The sequence below is a fragment of the Arvicola amphibius genome, chromosome 9 (assembly GCF_903992535.2).
Source record: "Arvicola amphibius chromosome 9, mArvAmp1.2, whole genome shotgun sequence".
Taxonomy (NCBI): Eukaryota; Metazoa; Chordata; class Mammalia; order Rodentia; family Cricetidae; genus Arvicola; species Arvicola amphibius.
Window position 1 is genome coordinate 103,896,189 of NC_052055.2, and position 20,142 is coordinate 103,916,330.

Genomic DNA, 20,142 nt, shown 5'->3' on the forward strand with positions numbered 1-20,142 from the left:
TAACAAGCCTATTGATCTTTCCCACATATTTTCCAAGTGGCCTTTACCCTTGTTTCAAACGAAGCAACTGAGGCATAGAGAGGAATCTCTGAAGGCTACGACACAGTTGGTAAATGTCAGAGAGAGAATTCAAAACTGTCTTCCATAGTGCCACTCTTGTCGAAGACAACAGACACAGTCACATAGAACTTGGGTAGCCCAGAAATCTGTCTAAACCCTATTACCCATCGTCAACTACATCTCAGCTCACTGATCCTGGCATCTCATGGATCCAGCAGAAAGCTTTCTCCAACTCTGGGGCCCAATCTCCTAAGTTCAGAAAGAGGAGCTGGCTTCCTGGGGCTCTGGACACCCTTTGAATTAATCCAGACAAGCAGCTTGTGGGACCAGTGACCCTTATCACAGCATCACATCTTCAGGGATAGCACATCAACCCAGTCACATCTGGCCACCAGGAACCTCTGTTGTGCTTGTATGCTTAGTGTGCTGGCTAATCATTGCTGTTGCATCGAGTGGGTTTAGAATCACCATGGAAACACATCTCAGGGTACATCTGTGAGGGCATTTCCAGAGGGGCTTAATCAATGCCTACTCTGGGCATCACCCCACAGGCTAGTATTCCAGAATGAATAAAAAGGAAAAAGCAAGCTAGGAAATCAACCTCTCTCCCGCTCCCTTCCCTGACCTGCTGAGATGTGAACAATCAGAGCCATAGGCAGGGGCTGATTCTGTGGTCCTGCCTTGCCCATCACAATGGACTGCGCCTTCTCCAACTGTGAGCCGAAACAAGTGCTTTCTCCCCAAGGTGCTTCTTGCCAGGTATTTGGGCACAGCAAGGGAATGAAAAAGCGATTAATACATCTAATATCTGTCAGTCTCTCTTTCCTGACTCAGGGAACCTGTGGAGGGTTTCTAGAAGGTTGTAAACTTCTGAAGCCACAGGAGGATCCTCCCAGGAGCCCAGAGGGAGCCTTTTCAGGGCCATTTGCCCACCACAGTTACCTAGGAGGCTTCGGTGTGCACTAGGAGACCCTGAGCAAGCAAAGCCTCAAGCAATTATTTAAGCATGTCCCCCATTCTCCAAGTCCTTTTCTTTCTGTGCCTTCAAAGGCGTATAGCCCAGCCCAATTGAGTCAAGCAAACAGTGTCGATCCCTCCTCTGTCCCTAGCTTAATGAACGTGGCCAGAAGCCGGACTCACATGTCAGTGGTGGTAACTGGCGACAGTGCACTTGAACCCTGCTCCAACTATGATGCCTGCACTGAGCAGGTACTTGGCACATGGCTTTGAATACAGAGACGGTTGAATGATGGATGGGTCTATGAACGGATGGAGGGAGAGAGGAAGAGAGGGATGGAAGGGAGGGGTGGATGGAAGGATGGAAGACAAGCAGATGCCCCCACAGGAAAGCAACTGAATGAGAGGTGGCAGCCGAGCTGCACAGAACTTCTGGGGTGCAATCCCCAACCATGAGACGCTGATCTGACCTCACCCACTCACAGGGCTCCTTACCTGGTGGGCAGTTACATCCTGGAGACATCTTGGGGGCCTCCCGGCGCCTGCGCGAGTAAAACTTCCATTTCTGCACAAAAAGACAAGAGAAGTCACCAGGAGTTCATAAAAGCTCCCGCCTTGGAAAGCTGGCAAGTGGGATGAAGGGGAGTTCGTGTGGGGGGGGGGCAACCAAGGGATGCAGGGTGGTGGTGGAAGGTGGATGGGACTGTTCTGGGACAGAGTCTGGCTGTTCAGGGCCCTCCACTGACCACATGCACAGCCCTGATAGTCTTTGAGGAACTCAAACTCTCCACATGTGGGTGACAGGAACTAGGATAAAGCTTATCACAGCCATTGCGGCCTCTGCTATCTTCGGCAGGCTCTGCTCAGGACCCTGTAAACCACTGGCTGCCCATGGTGACTCTATGACACATGTTTCTTATCTCTTTTCTATTGTTTCCTTCTCCAGCTGGGTTCCGGGGCAGGGAGGGACAAAGCCTTCTGCTCTGCTCACCCCCTCCAGGCCAGCATCGGCAGGTGGACGTGGTGGGTGATGGGTGGGGGCTGGGAAGGCTGAGCAGACCCCAGACGCCCTGCTCCACCAAATGTCTTCCTCCACACTTTGAAACCACAGAGCCAATCTGGAAGGCCCTAAAGGAGCTGGATACCCTCAAGTCCCAGGAAATTGTGTGTAGACGGCAGCAATCAAATCCATCGGTGCAAAATAGCACCACATGGCAGACTTTAAGGAGGCCTGTGTCTTCGTGCCCTCTATGCAAAGGGCTGTGTACGGGGTGCCTTACATGGGACTCTTAGGTCAGCCTGGGTAGCACAGGGGTTGACTGAGCCCCGTCTGGAGACCCCACTTCTCCAGTTTGTCATTTACGGCACACAGCCTGTGTTTCATAGGCTTAAGCTGATTCTACTCCACAGCTACTTCTGTCTTTGGTGATCCTGGCATCTCCACCAGACGCACTTATCAATGGCCTAGGTTTTTTGACCCTGTCACATGGAGCCAAGCTTCAAATTTGCTCCATAAGCACTTCAAGACCCTAGGTCCCTATTACAACCGAGGCTGCACCTTCACCATTGGCCTCTCCTGGCCTCTGTGAAAACCAAGCCTTAGCTGCTCTCCCTGACTCTGTCAATCCAGAAGCTCTCATGCTTGCCAAGACTAGTAATGCATGGGTGATGCTTACACGTTTACCAAGTATGGCTGCCAGCAGGAGATGCAGGCTTAGCCCCCTCTGGATGATCTCCAAAGACTTAACCTCCATGATGCTGGGCTCTTCTTAATTACTGCAACTGTCTCAGCTCTGGCTGAAGAGCATCAGCTGCCCCAGGAAAACAAAGGTTTCACTTTTGGGGCGTTGGTCTCTTGTTAATCACTGCCGAGCAGAGGCTAGAGATTCTCAGTTCAAAATACCACATGACCAACTCTGATAAGGTCTTAAAAGAGCTTTCCAGTCTCCCTCTGAAACTTCGCCAGCCAGCCTGCGGTGTCTGCACTGCCTTCGCTGATCTCTTCCGAGTTGCGCCCATTAAGCAAGCACTCAACTGCTTTTTAGCTCAAAGTTCCAAACTCCTTCCACCATCCTCCTCAGACATCATACCCCCCTGAACCCCATATCGATGTCAATCATGGTTTGATGTCTATGCTGTCATAAACACCATGACCAAAGAGCAAGCTGGGAGGGAAGGCTTTATTTGGCTTATGCTTCCACACTGTAGCCCATCACTGAAGGAAGCCAGGACAGAAACTCAAACAGGGCAGGGACCTGAGGCAGGACTGATGCAGAGGCCATGGAGGGGTGCTGCTTACTGGCTTGTTTCCCAAGGCTTGCTTGGCCTGCTTTCTTATAGAACCCAGGACCACCAGCCCAGGAGTGGCCCCACCCACAATGGGTTTGATTTTCCCCATTGATATCAATAACTAATTAAGAAAATGCCTTACAGACTTGTCTGCAGTCCAATCTTATTGTTCTCAGTTGAGGCACTGTGGATTGGGGGGGGGGCTCCCTCATCAATAATCAATAAAGAAAATGCCCTACAGACCTGCCTACAGGAAATCTAATGGAGGAAATGGAGGAATTTTCTCAATCGAGGTTCCTCTTCCAAGATAACTCTAGTTTGTGTCAAGTACCCCACACATACACCAAAAACACCCAAAAAACTAACCAGAATATCTGGCTATCTTTGCCCCTCCCCACCTGGCAGAGGGTTTCCTTCTGGAGGCTAATCGCCCCTCTGGGGTGCTGAGTCTGGGGGTCAATTCTCATCCTCCTTGACCTGTGGCAGGATTTACACACTTCCCCCTCTCCTCTGTGCAAGGGCTTCCTGCACTTGGCTCCCAGGAAGTCATGTTTTCTTGGTTCCCCTCCTGCCCTGGCTGTTGCCTCTCTTTCTCTTTTGCTGGTTCCATCTTGTCTACTTCTACCTAAGTGTTGGAGGTCACAGGGTCATGGTTCAGGGCCTCGCTTCAGTCCTCTGTGTACTGGTTCTCCAAGACCTTGCTTGGTCTGAGGTCTCAACATTGTCTGTGACCGTCTTAGCCAGTGTTCTATTGGTGTGAAGAGACACTGTGATCAAAGCAACTCTTACCAAAAAAAAAAAGGATTTAATTAGGGGCTTGCTTAGAGTTTCAGAGCTTGGTCTATTATCGTCACAGCAGGGAGCATGGTGACAAGCAGGTGTGGTGCTGGATGGAGAAGGAGCTGAGAGAGATAGAGATGGGGGAAGGGGGGAGAGGGAGGGAGAGAGGGAGGGAGGGAGGGAAGGAGGGAAGGAGAGAGAGAGAGAGAGAGAGAGAGAGAGAGAGAGAGAGAGAGAGAGAGAGAGAGAGAGAGAGAGAAAAAGCACACAAGCACTTAAGCCTCCACTGGACTTTTGAAACCTCAAAGCCCACCCCCAGAGACACACTTCCTCCAACAAGGTCACTCTAGGAAGGCCACACCTCTTAATCCTCCTAACCCTTTTGAACAGTTCCACTCACTGGTAACTAAGCATTAAAATACACGAGTCTACAGGTCTATTCAAACACATGAGCCTATGGGTCTATTCTTATCCAAACTGCGACAATGATCCACGACAGCTCCATATTCCCACCCCTAGCCTTGTGACCAGCTGCTTGCCTGGTAGGTTATTCTTTGTCATCACGGAACAAGGTCTCAAGACTGAGTCCCAGCCTGCTGCCCCCCCCCAACATGTCCCATCAGAACCAACTCGGTTTCTCCCACTCATCACTGATGACTCTCTGCCCCACATACCCAGCCGAAGCCCCATCTTGTACTTTGTACACACACTCAGTCAGACCCTCTCCCAGCCCTGGTGCTATAGCCGGCTCCAGGCACAACTCTAGCCCAACGACACCCCACCGTCCCCACCCCACACCCAACCTTGATCCAGAAGCCCCATTCTCAACAGTTGCCAGACCCACCGCCTCTCCAGGCTTTCTCCTACCCCAGGGGCCTTTGCACTTGTGAACACTCTCTTTCTGGCATGTTCTCTTTCTAGTGGTCTACCTGGTGTGCTTCTAATGGAGACCCTTCTTGCTTCCCGCCCCCTGTTCCACATACCTCCTGCCCCTTCCCTATTTTACCATTTTCTCTCTTTCTCATTTATTGCCTCCCTTTGCCAACAGAAGACAAATTCACAGCAGGATAAACCATAGGCTCTGTGTTCCTTGCCACCTTGTGCCTAGTGCCTGCAACAGAGCCTGACACACAGCGGACATTCAGTAAGAACCGGCTATTTACCCATCAGGTGTCACAGAAAGCTTAACCCGGGCCCCACTGCAGTGGGGAACTGGGAGCCGTGGGCTATGACTAACACAGTCAGGTGTTGAGTGAGGGCCAAATCCCCTCAGATGGGAATGAGTGACCCAGGTCACCGAGACACACCTTCCGGGTGACCAGCTTTAGTTGATTAACTCACTAGTCCTGGCTGCTGCCGTATCCTGAGTTGAGGACCTGAGTGAGAGACTCCACTAGGCTGTGGGCTGGACTTTTTCTGCAGTCTTGGTGGAGGGGACGGACCCCAGCCCCTCTACACAGAGGGGCCCTTCTGCTCTCTTGGCTGGTAGCCAGGGCCTCCTGGAATGCCCTGTGTGGTCAGGGCTGAAACGCCACCAGCCCGAAGGGTCGCAGCTATTAAAATGCCGGTGTCAGTATCAAAGGGAAGATGCCAGGCAGCCACTCGCTTCCCCAGAGAACATAGTTCCACCCCAGCTTGGGCTTAGGGGCCACTCACTCCCCATGTCCTGGCTCAGGGCTCTTAAAGGGACCAGGCACCTACCCGACCTGGGCTTCTGTCACGCATGTGTACAGACGGTGGTAGAAGACAGTGAGGCCAGAGGCCGTGTGTCACTGTCCCTCCGGGGTCTTCCCTCAAGAGAGGCTTTAAAATAAGACATCGTCTCCTGACACCATGCGGGTGTTGAGGCAGATTGGCGGTGCGGCCAAACAGGAAGCGTCAGGGGGTTGGGTTGTAGCTCAGTGATGTAGAGTGTCTGCTGGTGGGCGTGAGGTCGTGGCTTTCATCCTCTGCACCACAAAGAAAAATGAAAAAGCCAGGTAGAGTCGGGGTAGGTCTGTAGGTTCTGTAGATTACCGCACAGGGATTACTGCAGTTTGGAGGCCAGAGTGGGCTGCAGAGAGTGCAAGGCACCACCAAAACAAAACAAAATGGGCGGGGCTATAGCTGTTGGTGGAGCGCTTGCTAGGCTCCTACAAAGCCCTGAGTTAAACCTCCAGTAGCCCTTAAACTGAGTGCAGCGGCCCATGCCTCTAATCCAAACACTCAGAGAAAATAGGATCAGAAGTTCAAGGTCATTCTCAGCTACACACCAAGGTTGAAACTAATCTGAGCTACACGAAACTGTCTCAAAAATATTTTAGATCGGCCAGTGGTGGTGGCACATGGCTTTAATCCCAGCACTTGGCAGAGGCAAGCTGGTCTCTGTGATTTCAAGGCTAACCTGGTCTACAAAACGAGTTCCTATCTCAAAAAAAAAATTATTTTAATGACCCACACTAAGTACTACACTACTCATGGTGATAAGCATTTTAGGAAAAATAAGTCATGAAGTAATTAATTCGATAAACGATTGTATAACTCCTACCTGCCCTTGGGACTACCTGGAGCTGTCACAGACTTCAGTGAATTGTCTGTTCTCTGTGAGGCTTTGAAGTATGGATAGAAGTTTGAGAGGACGTGGTGGGGCCAAGCTTGTGGATCCCATCCCAACTTCCCCATTAACAGTTCTTAAACAACAGATAAAACATCTGGGCTTCAATGGCTTCAGTCATAAAGTAGGGGTGGCTTTAGCATCTGCTGGACCAACTGGATGGCTGGAACACTAGAGGGATGGGGTAAGAAGAAAAGATTCGGGCCTTTGGTTAAGTCTAGTTACTGCTCAACTGTTGTGGTCTGGGCCACCTGTCCTGAGCTGATTTCGGGTCTGCCTCTCCTACCTGCCACAGAGGTGCTGATGGGTCCATGCCACCCATGGGTACCAACCAGGTGAGTATTGACTGTTTCGTGCTTGCCATGAGTCTCCCCTCCTGGTAAAAAGGAGGGAGGTGACACCCTGCCAGTGGCACTTCAGTCAAATCTGGGAGTCAGAAGCTGCCAGAGTTGAACACAGCTCTGAACATAACCTAGTCAGGCATCTCTCTGGTCTGCCCTTGGGACCTGCTGGCTATGGCTTTGGGCTGGGTCTGGGCAGAACCCACAGTGGGGGCACAGGCTCAAACCAGTACCCAAGGCTAGCTGTGTAACCCAAACACAGAGGAGCACAGGGGTGGAGTGGAGTTGGGGATTCACAGAAGAGAGCTAAGAAAGGGACAGGCTCATGTGTGGCTGCATGCCCTGGTTGGCTGAAATCAAAGCTGAGGAAACTCAGACACCCACACACACTCACTCAACAAAACAGACTCACCCAGACCACTCCAGGGCTGAGGGCTACAAGGAGCCCAAGGAACGACTTCCTTCCCTCCAGTCTTTGTGTGAGAGCTTGGCAACTGATCATAGACTCCAGGGCCAGGAAGCCTGGGCTCAAGGGTCTATGGGTGCCCTGTGCAGCCTCTTCTAGTGGTTGCATGAGAATCACACACACACACACACACACACACACACACACACACAAACCACAACCTTAACCCCAGAGCTCAGGGAAAGAAGGTATTGTACCTGTCTGTGAGCTTTCCAGACATCATATGGGGAAGTCCTCCCTTCTAGCTACCCCAAGGTCTGCCTGAGCCTCTGGGGAGTCAAGGAGCTAGGTAGCTCCTACAACTGGCTCTGGGTGGGAACTCTGGATAGGAGTGACCCGAGACAGTCTGGCAGCCTGCAACCCCACTGCTAGCATAGCTGGAGCTAAGAGGAACGAGTGGCCAAGAGCTGGTCAGTCATGGTCACAGGGTGCCCTGGCTCATCACAGGGAAAAGACAGCTGAGCTGGGGCAGACGACCAGGTGACGGGCTGGTGCTGAGGGGGACTGGAAGCCAGCACAGCAGCACACTTCTCAGAAACTGGGCAAACTTCCTGTCTAGGTGTTCATTCGGCATTTACACAGTCCATTTCATGAGTAGGAAACTGAGTCACGGAGGGCATAAGGGCGCCAGACTAAACCCAGGTAGCTTGGCTTGGAGCCCATGTTCTCCATGCCATATCAGGAGTTTCTCAAAACACGTTAACTCCACGTGTGAAAGTGTATGTGTGTTGGTATGTGTGTGTTATATATATGTATCTATGTTTACATATGTATGCTTGTGTGTAAGTATGTGTAGACATGTGTGTATGTATGTGTTGTATGTATATGTATGTGTGTATGTGTATTTACGAGTGTGTGTAGGCATGCGTACATGTGTACATGTGTTTGTGTAGGCACAGTGCGTGTGTGTACTTGTGTGTGTATGTAGGCACCACTGCATGTGCTTGTGTATGCATGTGTGTGTGTGCACGCACAAGCATCTGTGTGTAGGCACAGGTGTGTGTATGTGTGCTTGTGTGTGCATGTGTGTGCATGTGTATGTATAGGCATGGGTGCATTGCATGTGCGTGTATGTGCAGGCACAGGTGTACATGCATATGTATGAAAGACAAAGGTTAACATAGGTGGCTTCCTCAGTTGTGTTCTAACTCATCTTTTGAGGCAGGGTCTCTCATTGGACCTGGGGCTCACTGACATGGCTCGCCTGAGGGCTTCAGGCTCCACCTATTTCCACCCAGCCAGCACCTAGCATTACAGACACGTGCCATCATGTCTGGCTTAAAAAAACAAAACAAAACATGGATGGCTGCTGAATATCCATGCTTTCTCGGATGACTTCACTGACTGAGTCATCTCTTGGGCTTTAATTTTTTAAGTCTACAAAGATCCCTCAAGGAGGGTGATATCCTTATGATTATCACCCACATTTTATGGAGGTGCAACTGAAGGCACAGAGAGGTCTATCCACTTGCTTAAGGTCACACAGTTGAACTGGACTTGAACCCAGCTACCAGGATTCATAGTCTGTTGTGCAGCTCAGAGTCATCTCTGGGCTGAGAGCAATGGGGGCTTCATTCCTGAGAGGGTGAAAACGGAAGGCCACTTTGGCCGCCGTGTGGTGTAAGCAGGTGAGTTAGGAGGCTAGCTGGGCAGTGCAGTGACGGGGGAAGAGGACGGGGGTTTGGAGCCCAGGTGACCACAGATCACACTTCAGAGAGGGCAGACCCCTCTCCCTCTGACTTAGACACACAGCTTTAGGTGATTTTCATTCATGCTGCTAATTAGGGGTGAGTGGGAGGGGTCTGCAACTCTGTCAGCATGAAGAACACATTAAAAGTGAGATTTGACTGACCTTGAAATAGCCATAAATCATAATAATAGAAGGTAGTGAGCTTCCTATCACAGGGGGAATGCAAGCTTGAGGACCAAGGCTAATATTCCTAATATAGCCCACGGCTTCTTTCTTTTTCCCTGGGAACTTTTCAGGTGGGGTAGATTAGAGACACCAGGACCACTCTTGGGCCTCCTTCTGTCAAGCCCAAGAATCTTGCCACTGGTCTAGAGGGCAGGGGCAGAGAGGCCTCTTCAGCATCCTTGTCTCTGATGTCTGCCCCCGCCTGCCCTACAATGCCACTATCAGAGCCCAATTCTATGTAGATGGCCTGGGAGGACACCTGGAGAGCCACTGATAATTGTGATTGGACTCTGTAGGTGTCAGGGCCCCAGGACAGCAGCTGGGGCAGTCAGGCCTCCCTGGGGCTGCTTACAGACCAGGTAAAAAATGAGCTTCCTGGGGAGGCTGGCTGGCAGGAGAGTCTGAGAAAGGAGGGGAAGCTAGGGGGATGATACAAGGGAAGTGATGGGAAGACTAAGGCCGCCTTCCCCAATGGCCAGTGAAGTTGGGGTTGGGTCAGGAAAGGAAGGGGCTAAAGAGGCCCATCCGGAGTGGACTCCAGCCATGTGGGGTTTCTCAGAACCCCACAATAGCCTCCAGAGGAGAGACAGGAGTCCAGTGTTCCCTAGGAGGCTGGGCCCGCCTCTCCCAAGCAGTTCCACCCCTTTGTGCCCAGCTGAAGGACCAGGGGAGCCCAGCTGCCAGCAACCCCCTCCTGAGTGTCCTCAGGGCCATAGAGTGTTGGCAGGTCCACAGAATGACACAGCATCTGGGCCAAATGGGAGGCAGGGAGTGTGGCATGGGATCTGCTGGAAGTCCAGATGACATCCAGCAGAGGTGGGGACCCTAGCCTGATTGGGGTCTCCCCCATTCCTGGGTCTCAGTTTCCCCCAAGATAGCCTGTTTATGCCCCTCACTGACTGAGCAAACACCAGCTGCTCAGAGTGGGCAGATGTTAGTCAAAGGGAGCAAAGGAAGGGGATGAGTGGGGGCCTACTTCCATCTCCCCACCTCTCTCTTTTTCTCTCTCTCATCCCCCCACAGAGAGAGAGAGACAGAGACAGAGACAGAGAAAGACAGACACAACACAGAGCGTGATGAACCAGGACCGTGGCTCTCTGCCTATCAGATGAGCCCAGACATGAGGAGGCAGTCTTGGTGTAAGCAATAGGAACCCATCCCGTGCAGAGCCCAGCACTCACTGCTGAGGTCAGGACAGGATGAGGGCTCTCCTTAGGGTCTTCCTCATCAACACTAGATAAAAGAAACAGCACCCATGGAGCCATTCTTACTATGGGCAGTAACCCAAGCCCAGCATCACGCCAATTCAGTTAAGCGTCACCTTTGTAGGGGTCAAACCCAACCCAACGCCTCCCTAGTCTTGGTCTTCACGCAGGCAAGTACACGCTAGTGGCTACGCTGCCTAGGTTTATAACTAGCTCTGTGACCTTGGGAAAGTTACCTAACCTCTCTGGGCTTCAACTCTGTTCTGTCAAAAAGGAATAGAGGAAACGGACAGCAACACAGAAGATTGTTGCAGAGCTTCAGTGAATCAGTAGGTGCAAAGCTCTGGACAGTGAACCTGTGATGAGCAGGTGGCAGTAGTTACAGTCACCACACCTGGATGACATCATCTGATCAACCATCATCTGTGTGCAGAGGGCACTGTTATCTGTATTTTTCTAATCAGGATACTGAGTTTCACCCGACTAGTGGCAAAGGTCCATGTGACACCAAATGCTGTAGGCTTGCCTGTGCATTATTTTGCAAACATCCCTCCAGAGTCACGTGTGTGCACATGCGCACAAAACCTCACCAAGCAGCCTAGGAAGTAGGACATGGAGCACTTGACCTTAGGGGTGGGGGCCAAAGAGGAAGCTGCCCAGCTGCTTGGTCCAGGCAGAACTGACCATGTAGGCAGAATTGACCCCCATCCTCCAGCCAGGGCCAGGCCTGATGCCAGAATACTGCACCCTCTGTTGGTTTCTGTGAAGTCCCTCTCTCAGGGACGCTCAGGGAGCAAATGCTGAGCCTGAGCCCACAGCTGGGTCTGGAAGTGTGAGAAGCTCAGCTGGCTGGGACACTTTTCCCAGCCTCCAACAAGATGGTGAATCAGAGGCTGGGGGGACCTTGTGAAGCAGGGGGACCTGAGTTCAATTCCTAGAACCCATTTTAAAATTGGAAATACAGGACCGGTATTAAAATCAGAAACCCGGGCTGGGCCTGGGACTGCATGCTTGTAATCCTAGTGTTGGAGAGGCAGAGGCAGGAAGGTCCCTGGGACTCATGGGCCAGTCAGCTTAGCCTACCTGGCAAGTTCCAAACCAGTGAGACATTCTGTTACACATACAAAACACACACACACACACACACACACACACACACACACACACCTGAGGAACGACATCTCAGGTTGTCCTCTTGTCTCCATACACTTGTACACCTGTATGCACATGTACATACACATGTGATCTTCATACAGTTGACCGTCTACCACCTGCAAAGACCCAGACCACACTCAATAACAAGCCTGGAGACTCTTGGGCCTCTACCCCTGTTGCCAGGTTGTGTACGGACAAATTGGGAGACAGGACATTTAAAGGCTACCCAGAGGACACCTGGCTCATGGGGCTAAGTCACAGATGACCAGTGGAGTTTTCCTTGTGTATTGGCTCCAATTGGGCTGAGAGGATATAGCTGGAACCCTGGATGGATAAGGATCGAGAGGGAGGTCTGCCTGGTTCAGGAAGAATGTTTATTGAGTGATTAGTAATGTCTGCCACCACTGGGCAGGGAAGCCAGCAGTGTGTGCTAAGTCCGCATTTCCTTTCTCTGAGCTAAATGTCATTTCAGGCATATCCAGGAAGTGCCACAGGCAAGTCAGAGCAGGAGGGGGGGCATTCTCATGGGCTCCAGAAATCTCTTCAGAGGACACTGAGAAGAGTCTAGAAGAATTTGGAGTAAGGGGAAAAGAAAACTTTCCGGGTGTGACCAAATTGTGACACTGGTTTCCTGCAGATAGGGCTCTGTTTTGACACTTTCACTTCCCACCACTGTCCTGCAGGGGCTGGCTACCCAGTGAGCACCTTCGTATTGCTTGGAGCTACCTTGACAAGCCTCAGAAGAAGCCAGAGACCATGACAGCTCTCCCTCACTCAATCCGTCCTAAGGAAACTTGGTCTTTGAAACAGAACTTCAAGTCATTAGATGGCTCTCTTCACTTCGAATGTCCACTCTTGCTAGCTCTCTGGAATTCTCTGGAGCATTGCTGCAAGACCCCAAGGACATGTTAAACTTGATGGGAAAATGCCATCTTGTAATCAATGGGCCATGTCTGCTGAGGACCCTGGAATGGAAGCTAGGCACACATGGGTCATGTACTGACCACCAAGGAGCCCTTAGTTAACCAGAAACTAGAAAGGGGGCCACGGAGGAGACATGCCTTCTACATCTCTCCAGCAGGATTGTGTTCTGGTCCTTTGATGCTAGTGGAGGGAGAATCTTTGGATTCTCCTGTCTTCCAATGGCAGAGCAAGAAACCTGTACATCACTCCCTGCACAAAAGGAGGCAGCGAAGTGGGGTGGACTCAGTGGCATGCTAGGCATTGTCTGAGGATGCCTGGCCTAGGGTCTGTCTGCTTTCTGAGGCTCAGGCAGCTGTCGTGTGCCCAGGATGCTGATGCACAGGCAAACCGCCCTGTTATCCAGCCACTTCTCTCCACAGCCCAGGGTTTCAGTCTCTTTGCCTCTACTTTGATCTCTCCTCTCAACAGCTCAATAAAAGGTCCCTGTACACAGACTCTATAGATGCGAGATGTTCTCATAAACTGGTCTTTTAGGGGTGTGGAGGTCTGCCTGCACTTCGTCAACATCTTGGCCCGGAAGTTTCTATAACTTCCTTTCCCAGGGATTCCCCAAGGTGGAAGATGTGAGTCACAGAGAGTAGGAGGGAGGTTCAGCGACATTGGTCCCCTTATCTGTAAAGTGGGGTGGGACAGTGGCAGCCAGTGGGGAATAGGGAGGATGGAAGGTGGCATCCTGATTATATGTATGGCCTAGGTGCACCCTACAAACCACTCCAGGGGACGATGACAGATAAGGGTTCTGGGAACAGCACTCTAGCTGGGGTGGGAGTCTGCCTGGCATCCCTCAGAGTCCACAGGGCTGAAGGACCCCCACCTCTAGTCCTGGGCTGCCAAAATGAATTTGGCTGTTTTCAAATTCAATCCTGCCCCTCCCCCACCCGCTTTTCTCCCTCTCTCCCACCTCCTGCCGAGGCCTAGCCTAGGTGTCATCTGATTTTCTCCATTTGGGACATTCCAACTTCTTTCTTCACAGCAAGGAAGTCAACTGTCAGGCAGCTGGAGTGCTCATTAAGGGTCCCAGACTATAGAGAGGCGCTGAGTCAAACCACATTCTCAGTCCCCAGGTGCAGTGACGACCCATCCGCCAGTGACTGGGCCCCTCTGATCTGCCCTGGTGCCCTTCCTCTCAAGTGTCCTCCCCTACTGGGGCCCTCTGCTTGGCCTGCCCTCCTGGCTCCCTCTTTCTCAGTCCTACAGACTTGGTCTCTGTCCTCTGTACACTCCGCTTGGTGTCTCCCTGGATTTCAGGGAACCGGCAGATCATTGCATGGGCCCCTTCTGAAGTCCCTCATTCCTACTTCGAGAAGGGGCCCAGGCTCACCTGTCCCAGGAATCGCCACCCCAGGACCCAAGAGCCGTCCCTCGGCATCATCACCCCCTGCTGGTGGGACCACTCCTTCATGCATTTTGCTGTCTGCCACCTCCTGAGGGTCTCCCAGCAGTACCTAGATGGTGTTGGAGCCCAGATCTGGCCAGAAGAAACCTGACCGCAGGGGGTGGTGGGGCTCACTACAGTTACATAGCAAGCAGGGGGGACTTAATCTTAGTCCCTAAACCCTCTCGCTCCCTGTGTCACTATGAGGGCAGGGGCTCACTTCACAAAACTGTTCTGAAACAAAAATACAAGCCCGCCCTCTCACCCAGGTCGTGCCTCACCCATTTCTTAGTTTTTAATTAAAATATATTTAGCATCATTGTGTGTGTGTGTGTGTGTGTGTGTGTGAGAGAGAGAGAGAGAGAGAGAGAGAGAGAGAGAGAGAGAGAGAGAGAGAGAGAGAGAGAGAACACACACGCAGGAGTGTGTACTCCTGAGCCGGGCCATAACTCTGGGATTGAATTTACTCGGCAAATGCTCAGGTTTACTCAGCAGATGCTCTTACCACTGAGCCATCCTGTCAGTGCTTACCCCTTCCTCTCTGCTTATTTGCCTATACTTGGGAGACTTCCCCTGGGGAAATGGACAAAGGATGTGTCCCTTTCTAGTTGTGCTGGAGACACTTTTGCAGCGCCCCCACCCCAGCAGTTGCCCATTGTCATGGTTAATCTTATCAACTTGACTGAATTAAGAAAAGTCCTGGAGGTGCGGGAAGTGCGCCCTGGGTGTGTCTGTGAGGGCCGGTTCCTGAGGGGATTGAGTAGGGGCAGAAGAGCCTGAGATCTGTAACTGGAGGTCTGCGGGGGGGGGGGGGGGGGGGGGGGGGGAGGCGGAGGGGGGGGCGATTGGAGGGACCTGGAAAGACCTGTTCTGCCCCCTCCCACCAGAGGGACTGAAACCTCCGAAACCATGAGCCAACCTAAGCCCTTCCTCCCTGCGGCTGTTTCCAGCGGGTTATTTTTGTCACAGCAGCAGGAGTGGCGCTTCCCCATACTGATGGATGTCTTTGGAGACTGTCGCCATAGCTCCTGCCTGCCCAGCCAGTCACCAGCTCCTGCGTCTGCCAAGCCCTTTCCGTGAGACCAGAGTGCTTGAGAAACTCCAGTTCGATTTGTATTAAATTCCAATAGCATAAGTCACATATGCTAGTGATTACTGTATGAGACCCATGTGGGCCTTTTGAGCGTCCCTCCAGCAGACCTATTTGCCAGGTCCCATGACAGAACAGCTTCCTCCAATGCCCCCTGAACACTGCCTCCAAGTGTCACCAGCCCTGCAGCCACTATGTCCTCTCCGTCCTGTCCCCAACACCAGGCCAGGTCATGGTCCCCAGCAGTCTCCTGTCAGCCTTCCCATTGGAGGGACCTAAGTACTATTCGTTCAACCCTTCGGATGGTTCCCCATTTTCCCCTTTACCCATCTAGAAATCTCAAAGCCTTCTTGCCCCAAGTGCCCATCTCCCCCAGCCTTCCCTTCAACCATGCCATTCTCCCTAATCCCCAAGGTTCAGGTCTTCATTCACAGCCCCAAAGTGGCCCCACCCACCTCTGGCTCCCCCCCCCCCCAGGCTATTCCCTGGTGTGTGTGTGTGTGTGTGTGTGTGTGTGTGTGTGTGTGTGTGTGTCTTAGCACAAAACCTGATGCTTGCCCCCTTGTGCCAGGTGAACTCCTATTCGCTCTTCCAATCTTGCCCTAAAAGATCACTTCTTTTTGGAAGCCACTTGGTGGCCACCATCACCAGTATATCTACGTGGGCAACACATTTTCTGGCCACTCTTCCTCCCACTACTGCAACATTTTCACCTGATACAGTGCCCTACTTGTTTTCCTTCCTAGCCCACTCAAGTTCAGGAAGGTTTGAAGTGTTCCCAGGGCATTCCCCCCCCCCCCCCCCCCCCCCGCCAGCTAGCTTTCAGCAAACAGTGACAGGACCCAGGGCAAGAGGAATGAGTGCAGGGTAGGGAGGCTTAGTTCTATCTACTACTGGATGTCACCATATGGCCCTGAGCTACCTACGGGCCCTTCTCCAGACCTCAGTTTCCCCCTCTGTAAAATGGAGGGTCACTTCTGATCATCTCTGGGGAGTTTCTCAGTTCTAGGGGCTGACATCTTGGAGTCAGTGGGGTGAATGTGAGCTATTGCTTGGAGCAGGGGACTCCATGAAAGATAACAGGGATCTGTGCAGGTCGTGGGCACTGGAGACCTGGCACAGGGAGAGCTTGGCAAGGGCTGGATGCACATGGGAAGGTTTGCAACCCTCTCCACAATCCAGCCAGTGCCCTCCCCACTCAGCCTGACAGCAAGAGCCAGAGACTGGCCGCCAGGCCCAGGGGATTGTGGGAGACCTGACTCTGGCCAGTCGTGGCAATGAGCTGTAGCAGCAGGCGTGGGACACTACTCACGGGGCAGAGACTTGTCCCTGGGGTCACCCCTCTATGCTGTGGCCTGCGACTTCCCCCATGGGGACCATCTAGGGAACTTTAAAAAGAGGCAACCCCAGAGAAACCCAACTACAGGAGGCCCAAGCCTGTTAGACCTGTCTAAAGCTTGCCATCGTTCTGTAAGCTCAGAGAGGTTACAGTATTTGTCCCAGGTTGCACAGCATCCAAATAAATCTCAGCGTGGGTACAAAAACCCAGAGCTGCAGGCTTTTAGCACCCTGTTGGTTACTATCCCACACTCCTTCCACTGTGCGAGAGATACCCGTGTCCCCCGCCCAGGGAACCATTCCAGGCCAGGCCTTCTCCAGGACCCTGAGCCGTGGGTTCCCTGTGCCGTTCACATTCTCTTAGGCCACCAGCCCTCTCCATCTTGTGGCACTCAGCTTTCCCTCCTGATCACTCCCACCCCCACCCCGCCCCCATTAGAGTCTGCATTTCCCGCCTCCCTAGGGAGGATGCCACTACCCCGCAGGTCACTCTCAGGATTGCTCCAGCAAAGAGACATATTAGTAACTTTTGATCTACCTGGGATGGAGCACACTGGGGGCCAATGGGAGGGGAGAGAGAGAGGAGAGAGAGGGGGACGGAGGGAGAGAGGGGGGGGGGCATCCTTTTCCCAGTTGAGGGGAAGGAATTAGGACCATTTCAGCGGGAAGAATGAAAGGTTAACGGGACCCCAAGAAGAATGGGTCCAGGGAGTTCACACTTGGGCCCTAGGGGCCTGGAGTAGCAAACAGGGGCAGCAATGAGCAATCTGCTTGAGAGACTGTCCTGTCGGTCCTTAAATGGCTCACGCTCTTACCCTGCTTCCAAATGCGACTGTAAATATCAGGGAGCACCCACCCTCGTGGAGTGGAGAGACCACCAGAGTCCAGCAAGCCTCCCCAGCCTATTTCCCACCAGCCCAGGCTACCTCTGCGCACCTTTTGCGCGCCCTGCCTTCCTCCACCTGACTGTCGCGCGCGCAGAGCGTCCCCAGAGAAAAACCTTGGGGTCTTCCGGACCTGAGAGGTCCCACACATGCCGGCCTGGTGCTCGGATCTCTGGCAAACACAGTGGCGTCCCTTCCTCAGTCCTAGTGGCAGACAACCTGGGCGACCATGCAAGCGAGCGCCGGCCGGCACCAGCTTGTGGAGTCTCAGACTGTGCGAGGGGGGGCACCGCGGGGAGGGGATAAAGCCAGCAACAAAGGGCACAAACCTCGTCCAGCAGTTGGTTGACTCGTCCCAAAATAGCTTTCTCCATTTGCTGCTCCCCGCGCTCTGCTTCCAGGCGCAGCACCCGGGCCTGCAGCTCGGCGCTCGAAAGGTGGCGAGCAGGGCTGAAGCGCCAGCGAGCACAGCGCCAGCGCCAGCAGTCCGCAGCACCCGGGGCTCGGCAGCCTCGCGCACAGCTCCGCCAGCGCCACCGTCCGGGCCCAGACGCGCCCAGCTCCCAGGGCCGCGAGTGCCTGTGGCTGCCGCTTTGCGGGCGCGCTCCGCCACCATCCCCTCGCGTCTTAAGAACCAATAAATAAATAAATAGAATAAATAAAAGTGAGATCCAAGAAGCGCAATCCAAACTGCAAGGCAGGGGGAAACGGGGTTAGCGTGGCTGGAGAACGTCCCTTTCCTTTACTCCTTAAAGACGACAGAAAATGAGCAGTCGGAGTGGGGGACAGGCGAGATTAGGGTGCGCTGAAGTAGGAGAAAAAGTTATTTCGAAGAATGCTTCCAAGTTGGGGGGGTTCTGGCCCCACTCCCCCGCTCTTTCCCTTCTCGCCTCTGCACAGTCCTCGGGCTGGTGAGACGCTCGGGGTCCTACGAAGTGTCTTGCGTCTCCGGAGCGAGCGGGTGTCAGTCCCCAGGCGAAGGGGCGCGCATGCAGGGCCCCATGGGCAGAGGTGGGTCGTGGCCGCAATGAGCCGTGCTGGGGCCGATTCCGGCGCCTCTGTAACTTGACACAGCCGGCGCGGCCGCGCGGATCGGATGAGCGCGGGGCGCTACTTCCCAAACTAATCTCCCGCGCCCCTCCCTCGCCTCCTCCCGCTCCTCCTCCGCCTCCTGCGGGGCCGCGGCTGGGGTTTGTTTATTTATGCAAAAGTCGCCCGGGGTGGGGGGCGTGGTGTGTGGGGCCGGCCGACCCCGGTAGCCCCTGTCCTGAGCTCCCGGGTGCCCTTTGAAGTGACACTTGGGGTTATTTATAGGGCAGGGAGGGGGTGTGGAGTGGAGCGGGGGGGTTGTGCTCTTCCTTTCCCTAGATTCACACTCAAGACCCGGGGCGTCTTCCTCAAAGTCATAGGGACCCGCATCGCAGCACCCCGCTTTCCCAAGGCCTCCCAGCAACCGTTTGAGTCAGTGTCAGGGCGCCTGCAGGGTTCTGCATCTTTTGAGCTGGGGAGATTTGTCAGGACTGCATCAGATACTCTGTCCCTCATCCATCTCCACCCAAGGCCCTCTCTTTGCAGGTGTCATGGTGAGACCTTGACACCAACCACAGATTCACTCCAGAGTAGAGTGGGGGGAAAAAATCAGCGCTCCGGGGGCTGCGGTATACCGCCCTTTTCTCTTTCAGGACTGAGACATAAAAAGCTACAGACCAGACATTTATCAGGGGTCGCACCCACCGACCCAGGTTTATTCTAAGATATCTGATGAGCAATGTGTCTCCCTTTCTTACCTATGCTGATCCTCAGACCCATAGACTACCATTAGCCTACCGGACTAACTAGACGGCCAAATCATCAAAGGCGGGGCAATTACCACACACCCCAAACCCCATCTTCCCCATCCCCCTTAGAGCTAACCCCCATCTGGCCTGCGCAACTCCCTTTCTATAGAAGAGCTCAAAGTGACCTTTGGGCATTCTGCGTTTGGAATTTTCCTCTTCTCACCCCCTCCCCATAAATGACTTCTGTCACTAGCGGTTTCATTTCCTAGTGCTTCTAGACATTCCTGCAAATGAAGTGGTGGGGTTGAGCTTTTCCGGAGCATCAGGCAGGGAAAGGGAGGCTGTTCCTTAAACTGGGAAATGGAAGTGGAGGTGGCAGGGGTATTGGGGTGGGTACCCTTCCCTAGTAACAGGGCGAATTTTACATTTTGCATATTTACTAGTGGGAGGGAACGTAATATATAATGCATCCATTCGTGTGTAGTTGCACATCTACGGACAGATGGGAGCTTGTAATACACATTAATTAATGTAAGACTGATTGCTAAGATCGTCAGCCACCACGGAGAACAAGAGTTCTAGGGAGCAGTGCAGCAGACAGGGCTGGTGGCAAGGAAGGCCCTGTGTCAGCATTTCCTTGATGAGTCTCATTAGCAAGCAGGCCTCTGTGCCCCCAGCCCTGAGGGATGTCTCCACCCAGTACAAATGCCTGGAAGACAGTGGCATTAAGGACCACTAAGGGGCGCTGGAGAGTTTCTCAGATGGGATTCTCTCTGCAGCGCCTGAGGCTTCTCCAAGCCCAGCCGAGTCAGTCTGAAAGAAGGCTGGAACTGGGTGTTCACGTCACTGAGCAGAGGCAGCAAAACTGAAGACCTTTGGGGCTGCAGCATTGTTGAGATTGGAGTTTCAAGGCTCGGGGTGTCGTGGTAGCC

The 20,142-nt window shown here is 53.0% G+C and overlaps 1 protein-coding gene across 1 annotated transcript in view; it reads right to left on the reverse strand.

The window, feature by feature from the left end:
- Col13a1 (collagen type XIII alpha 1 chain) overlaps window positions 1-18,558 on the reverse strand; it is a 133,815-nt gene extending 115,257 nt beyond the window's left edge. Inside the window, 4 exon segments of the mRNA XM_038343290.1 lie at window positions 1,513-1,582; window positions 17,762-17,884; window positions 17,886-17,973; window positions 17,975-18,558. Of these exon segments, the coding sequence (XP_038199218.1) occupies window positions 1,513-1,582; window positions 17,762-17,884; window positions 17,886-17,973; window positions 17,975-18,048 (355 nt within the window). The 5' untranslated portion in view covers window positions 18,049-18,558.
- Window positions 18,559-20,142: the final 1,584 nt, after the last annotated feature.